Raw genomic sequence first — 7,363 nt, 5'->3', positions numbered from 1 at the left:
AACCTAACATTTAAAATAAATATTTTACAACAGGCATGTCTTTATATCGTATTCTCATAATTTTTAGCTCCCCCTGCCTCGATCTTCTCTCTCTCTCTCTCGCTCTCTCTCTCTCGCTGGTCTTTCAATCTCCCTTCGCTTCTTTCTTGTTGCAATTCGTATCTCGTCTTATCTACATGCATAAAAGTTTATTTAGAATCGTGATTCACTCGTGGTATGGCACTCATATGGCTGCTATGACCTGATCCTAATTCGTCCATCGTTCCTAGATCGAAACGTTTTCTACATACTCTTCCGGATATAGATGAATATAGAAATGGGCTAAATCCGAGTCATCGAACTCCGACGGGTTGAAAAATCGCGCTGGAGTGTAGAATTTCTCTTCAGGGAAATACGAGACTTTATGTACAAGAACTGGAAGGATTGTTTGTTAATGTAGGCACACTCGTGACCACTTCGAAACCACAATATCGTTGCTATCCGGAAATATCGCAGCGACGTATGAATTCACGTGTTGAAACGTCAGAAAATTGAATAAAAAATTTTGGACGAATTCGGATTCAGGATGGATGACTATCGAAGTGTGTGTATGTATTTTCTATGGAATGGCTACTATTTAAATAAAATGATTAAGCTAATTCGACTGTTGTTATAATGAATATCCCGAGATTCATTAATTTTCGAGACGGAAGAAAAAGTTAACTCATTTTCGGGGATCCAACATAGACTCTTATCGTTTCTTTCTTTTTTGCAAGTCCAATGTTTCTCTGTCTCATTCTCAGGACAGCTCTTTCGTTGTACAACTGTTTTTTGTTAAAATTCTTGTGATCTGACGACATGATGGTTTTTTCCTTGACAAAACTTCTTTAAGGCACTATTACATTACGAGTCCACGAGAATTGATCATCGAATATGTGTCTGTACTGTAATTTTTCATTTCATCTAAACTGCCATTTCCTATTATAAAAAAAAGGGCACGGATTCATTATTATCAAATGGTACGATCAACCTTCGCGTTGATATTATTGAATCGAACTGTCATTACTATTATTCGTTGTGATCCTCAATGAATTGTCCAATAATAGCTTTTTTTTAGCATCCAAACGAGAGTTTCACCCTCTCACTTTTTTCGTAATCAAAAAAAAAGCTAAGGCACGGTTCTAGTTTAGTGTTTCGGAAGAAAAAAACCTCTAAAGGCATCCCAGCAGAGTTTTTTTCCGCGTTTCAAATCCGTCGAGTATCTTTTTCATTAACTTCGTCGTAAAAGTACGATAAACTTTTTTTCAAAAGCAAAACCTCCGAATGAAGAAATCTCGAGTGCATACGAGTCATTTTTTCCTCGCTCATAACTCCCCCCTTGTCGGTACAAATGTAAGACGCCAGTTAGTGGCTACGCAACACGGCCACGTAGATACAATTTTTGGCCACACGCGTTATTCGCTTTCCATTTGAGCATTGGCTCTCCTCATTTTTTTCCTAAATAGTTTACAAAGAAAAGCGCCAAACTTTACCGCTTAATTTCTATTCATATGCCCTTAAACGATTAACGATTCTCGATTATACACATATTAATATACATACATATATATATTTCCATATATATTTTTTTCATTTCTTTTCAAAATGAGACAAAATTGTTGTTCGCGCTAGTGATTTTGTTCGCTCGGAGACAACATTGTTTTTTCTTTAGAGTATATTTCGAATCTATATACTGAGTTAAAAATCTCCAACATCTCGACGATTTTTTCTCTATATCAGAACAGCAATCGTCAATTTTTCAACGGCGTGTGACATTTGACAGCCATTTTCGATCTCATCGACACTTTCGTGTTTCGAAATAACAAAAAATTTCTCCTTTAATTGTTGCAGTCTTCGTGTTCTTTCATTGTTTTTGTTATTTATTTATTTATTTATTTTTTTTTTTTTTTCATAGGCGAGACGTGTATGTTTTGTATCGATTTTTTTTCTCGTTCATTAAGATATCTCAATACTGCTTGTAATACGATTATACGCTGCGACGAAGAAGCACATACAATTGCCCTCTCATTCATTCAGTACGATTTATAATTACAGAGACGACCGAAAGAATTCTTCTTTTTCAGAGGCTCACTGATGCATGGTGTTCAATATTTTGTGGCTTAAATTCATTCGTTGAAACGTCAACTAGTGCGATTCCTTTCTGTCTATTTTTTCAGGGCTTATCGCAATCTCGAAAAAAAGTCTGTCAAATTCGTCATTATTCTCGAGATCGTTGACACTCTCCGCAACAGCAATATTTTTCTCACTCATTCGAACTTTCAGGATTTTAAAATACCATTGATTATTGCCCATGGTCGGTGAATAATACAGGGAAAGGAAAAGAGAAAACAAAAGAAAAGAAAATAAAAAATAAACGGTAAAACGTTGACTAGTGTGGACCAACGTTTGAAACTCGAAATGTATTTTCGAGTTCGGACCATCTTAACCGTGCCCTCCCGCAATACGGTGAGACAAAGAAAATAAAAAAAAATAATAATAATAATCATAAAAAAAAAACAAAAAACACTTGCGGACGCCCTCGAGGACGAAAAACGTGCAATTCTCGATTAACTCTCTCTCTCATGGGGGCATTCGCGTTATTCGGGAAGTGCGAAAAATGAAAACTGTACACTACACACTCCCCTTTCAACTACTTAATTAAATATTACAATGTCTGTCTTTCTTCGTGTGCTAAAGCTACCGTTATTTAGATACACTCTCTTCAGACTCTCTTCTCGTTTCGTCCTCCGTTTTTATTTATTGTCGCCTATGTTTTTCGTTGGTTTCAAACTTTTCGAAAGAAATAAAAATCATTATAGTCTCATCAGTCGTTCTTAGGAACAAGGGATTCGGCTTCGGGACAGCCATCGTTGTTGGAAATGTGCTTGACGCGCATGGCTCCATGGTGCAGCACGAATTTCATCAATGTAAACTCGATCACGAGCAGTGCTTGCAACTAACTGGCTGACGAACGATGCCGAGTGTCGCTGATGAAGAACAAACGCACTCGTAGAACACTGCCGATGGCCAGCAGCGACGTGTTTCAATCGTCTCTCGACTTGCGTCGTTCTGCGGTTTGTTGATATTTTCAAAAGGCATTGAGACACAAAGGCCTCAACGTTCTCGTTGGCCAACGAGGGAATGAAACACACAACGGACTGCTGCTCGACGTGATCGGTCTCGATGTGGCAGACTTTAACCGTCAATGTGGCGGTACTTGTGGGCTGACATTTGGGCAAGTCCGAGCACAGCGTATTGGCACTGTAGACAATGATAGTGCGTTTGTTTGCCCGAATGTTGACACTGCACGGCGCCGCAGGGCTGACTCGGTGTGAATTTTTGAAAGCCAGCAGCAGCGATACTGTCCAATTTGGCATGTTGTCTCCGATGGGCGACGACCTTGTTGGTATCGGTGCACACGAAATCGCACTTGAGACAATGAAAGTGGGAGGCTTTATTTTGCATGGAGCCGAGGCTCGAAGTGTAGGCGCATTGAGCACGACCACAGGGAACGTTTGCTCGGTATTGTTGAAAGTCACCACCCATCAGAGTGTCGAGACGTTCGTGGCGGGCGGTGTGTTGAACAAATCGTGTTTTGTCGCAGAACGAGTAGCCACAGTCCTGTCTCATGCAGTGGAAATGAGTCTGGTGTTCGCGGTAGCCGCAATGAGGGTATCGACAATCTTCGTTGAAGCGAAATCTCACGTAGCCTTCGGGCACGGGTTCGTCCTTGAGCATACGCATTGAATGATGCAGACGTTGTTTCTTGGCTTCAGGGGAATTCACGTCAGATGGAGAGAGCTCCCTTTTGTTGAGATTCAGATTGGCAGCCAAAGAAGCCAAAGGATTCTCGTCCCTGCCCGGTGGTAAAAAGTTGCCGGGCGGTAATCCAGGTGCGAACATCAAACCAGGCCCCCCGCCGTACATTCCACCGTGTTGTAAAAACGGCGGTAGAGCTTGATTCATCAGAGCCAAGTGTTGATTCATCGCAGCCATCACAGCCGGACTGGCGAAATGGAAACCGTGACCGAGTTCGAATGCCGATGGTACGCTCGGCGATTGCTGAACGCTTGACAGTTGGGAAGCCCCTTGATGCTGTTGTACCATGTGACCGTTCTCATTAGCTTCAAAAACTGAAACATTGCCGCCGATTTCGTCGGCACGGGAAGCCTCGTTTGGTTCTCGTTTGACGCTACTCTGGCCACCGCTGTTCATGGAATCTTGGTTACTCGCTCTCGGACTTTCCAATTTTACTTCCTTCTTTACGCTCATCTGCTGCTGTTGCTGTTGTTGTTGCTGCTGCTGCTGTAGCTGCTGCGATTGCTGTTGACTCATCTGTCCCAGCGTTTGTTGCATCTGCCTCTGCATATTCTGAAAGCTCTGAATGTTCTGCGCCATTTGTGCATTTGGAGTCATGAATTCATGCTTTTGTGACAATTGCGCGAGATAATCATGCTGCAGTTGTTGCTGATGGTGCTGCGACGTCGGGACACCTACTGATGACATCTGCTGCTGCTGCTGCTGCTGCTGCTGCTGCTGCTGCGGTGGTGGTGGCAACGGCGGTGGAGCTGGAGGATTCGATGATACCATGTCGTGTTGCTGTTGGCTCAAGATAGCCCCAGTCGAGTGTTTCGCAATGTGAGCAACCAGCCGATCCAGCTCCGAAAAGGCCTGGTTACAGGCGTTACAATGATAGTGATTCTTTCGTTTGAGCTTGCAAAACGGTCGGCTGCAACTCTGTTCAGGTCCATAGACTGTGTGGGCCGAACTCGAACTCGTCGAAGACATTGATTGCGTCTCTGAAATAACGAAATTCATACTTGAGAACGACACTCGATTTCACACGGTTTTTCGTTCGGCTATTCAACGCTTGGAAGAAGAAGAAAAAACAAAGACAGAAAAAACTGGATCGGTGGCACAAACCTTGGTGCACGGAAGCTCGCATGGACAGAACGGTGCCCGGTAGTGCGGGCTCGCACGACGGCGGTCCGCTGACCGGATAATAGGTGCCTGCCGCCCTCACCACTAGCAACAATCAACCAAACAACCAACACTTCAAAAATACCGCCCTCTAATTGCTCGCGTGAGATTTAAACAACGAGAAAACATAGTTCGAATCACACGAAAAACAAATAAAGAAACACACTTTGCACAGCATCGCTTTTCAAAGGATTTTTTCTTTTGCGAAAGAAAGGTGAGAGAGAACATTGGAAAGTGGCGGAGTGTGTGTGGGCCATTGACGTGTGACGTTTCATCGGGAGAGAAGATTCGTGCTCACTAAACTTATTGTATGAGATATTCATTCAGAATTTAATTCCAAGTTCCTGACTCACTGTTTCAACGAAGTGTTTCCTTCGATTTACCATTTGTGCTTGGAAGGTATTCCTATGGATGGGCTTTCTTGAGAATCATGCTATGGAAATAGTCTACGTGTTACATTCAGACAAAAGCAGGTAAAATTCGTTAACTTTAAGGAACACTCTCATTGCGGCAATCGTCTTGAAAAGATGTGTCTATGTGTGTTTGTCCAGAGCGATCCCATGCAGTCATGCAGTGCTTACATCAAACAATGTATAGATCAAAATGTTCAAAGCAAGAAAGAGAGAAAATGAAAACTTTTGATGAACTTCGGAATTAGAAAGTGATGCTCAACTAACCGGTGGTCTTGCTGGCGTCCGGGCTCCCGATTCCCGCCTCCTTGTCGTCGATGATCAATCTGTTGTCATCCGGATCAGGCTTATCGATGAGTTCCGCAGCATTTTTAACCTGGATTCTTGGCTTGGAAGTTTCGCCGACGAGCATCGATGCTGTTTGTGCCTGTAATTCTTGGCCTGTCGATTCCATTGGGCTCTGATCGGAGGGCCCGTCACTGGAGTTACCGGTGTGCTGTTTCTCGTGCATTCCCATGGTGGAGTATCGCACGAAAGAGTAGCCACAGTTCGGTCTGGTGCAGTGAAAATGCCTGTTAACGCGATTGCTGTGACAGCCGGGCAACCGGCAGTCGACCAATTTGTCGTAGAAGGCGAAGCCAGGGGGTATGTCGACGTTGTCGTGAAAATCTTTGCTGTGCATGAGGAGCTGATCGGGTCTGTCGGTGGAGAAGTGACAACGCGACTGGGAGCAGTGGTGATGCTTCGTGGATCTGAGAACACAAGCCGGATCGGGACAACTGTCGACGTTGTAAGTGGAAAAGCCTTCGGGTTCACCGCCCAAGCTGTTCGCAGGTGAAACACTGCCCTCGCGTTCGTCACAAGTGGCATTGGGCGTCGAGCTGGGCGTTGGTTTTGGCAGTTTAAAGCTCGTGAAAATGGCCTGGGGTGAATCTTGAGTGTGACTCGTTGGATCGCCACCCGACCAGATCTCGATGACACGGTTCTTTGGTGGACGACCACGTTTTCTCCTGAACATCGCGTCGATGTTGGTCAGGTGGGTCAGCGTAACGTCGGACGAGAGGACGTGAGTGGAACACGAAAGATTCAGCTGTCTGCTGTATTCGTGGATCTTGTAATGCTGCAATCTCCTGAAGGGTTTATCCGTGGCTAGTATAACTTCTCGACAATTTTCCCAATTGCAGTGATAATGCTTCTCCTTGTCGGAGTACGGGCAGGAATCGTCGCAGTTACCTTCCTCGAAGAATGCGTCGGTGATGCGTTCCTGAGTCTCGTGTTCCCGGAGGTGTTCGCGGACTTCCCGAGGGTCTCGCAACGTCGCGCCGCACCTGTCGAGGCCGCAGTGATGGTGTTCGCGGCCAAGATTGCACGGGCAATCGGACGATGCGGGTGAAAGGTAAGCCAGTTCTGCGGCCGTGAGATTTTGAGGCGATTGGGGTGGCTGCTCGTTGAGCGTTATCGTGGAGCTTCCGCCGGCGAGGCTACCGACAGGCGTCGTCGCATTCGAGGCCGTCAAATCCATTGCCAAATCGCTTGCACTCTGGAAGGAATCTTCCATCGAATAGTATGACGGAGATCCGCGTCCTTCGTTCGAGCTCTCGCCGTTCAGACTCAGCGACAAGCTCTGGGCTCCCAAGTCCTCGGCGGGCCAGGAAGGCCTCGCTCCCCCAGCTCCGGCTTGCTTGTACTTTCTGTACGCCAATTCGGACTCGTGCCGCTCGTGTTTACGCTTGTGGGAGAACAATTGACCGGAGGAATGAAGAACGTAGCTACAGTGCGGTCTTATGCAATGGATGTGGTTGCAGACCCGGGAAAAACGGCATTGCTCGAAAGAACACGATTCGTTTTTCATGAACTTCTTGAAACCGTCTCGTGACAGTTGCTCGTCTTTGATGTGGTAGGATTTGTGTTTGTCTGTAATGAAAAAAGAGGTCGAGAGTGTTACCAAACGCGAG

At 45.1% G+C, this 7,363-nt stretch overlaps 1 protein-coding gene across 2 annotated transcripts in view; it reads right to left on the bottom strand.

Annotated features, from left to right (window-relative positions):
* Positions 1-1,888: 1,888 nt before the first annotated feature.
* LOC122413382 (uncharacterized) overlaps positions 1,889-7,363 on the bottom strand; it is a 71,010-nt gene continuing 65,535 nt past the window's right edge. Inside the window, exons 8-10 of one of the 2 annotated variants that reach the window (XM_043423687.1) lie at positions 5,676-7,322; positions 4,942-5,043; positions 1,889-4,817 (exon numbers count right to left, since the gene is read on the bottom strand). In XM_043423687.1, coding sequence (XP_043279622.1) covers positions 3,214-4,817; positions 4,942-5,043; positions 5,676-7,322 — 3,353 coding nt within the window. In that variant the 3' untranslated portion in view covers positions 1,889-3,213. The remainder of the gene's footprint in view (positions 4,818-4,941; positions 5,044-5,675; positions 7,323-7,363) is intronic. The other variant, XM_043423688.1, reaches the window with a different exon arrangement.

Source organism: Venturia canescens, chromosome 7 (assembly GCF_019457755.1).
Source record: "Venturia canescens isolate UGA chromosome 7, ASM1945775v1, whole genome shotgun sequence".
Classification (NCBI taxonomy): Eukaryota; Metazoa; Arthropoda; class Insecta; order Hymenoptera; family Ichneumonidae; genus Venturia; species Venturia canescens.
This window is presented reverse-complemented; position numbering and strand designations above follow the sequence as displayed.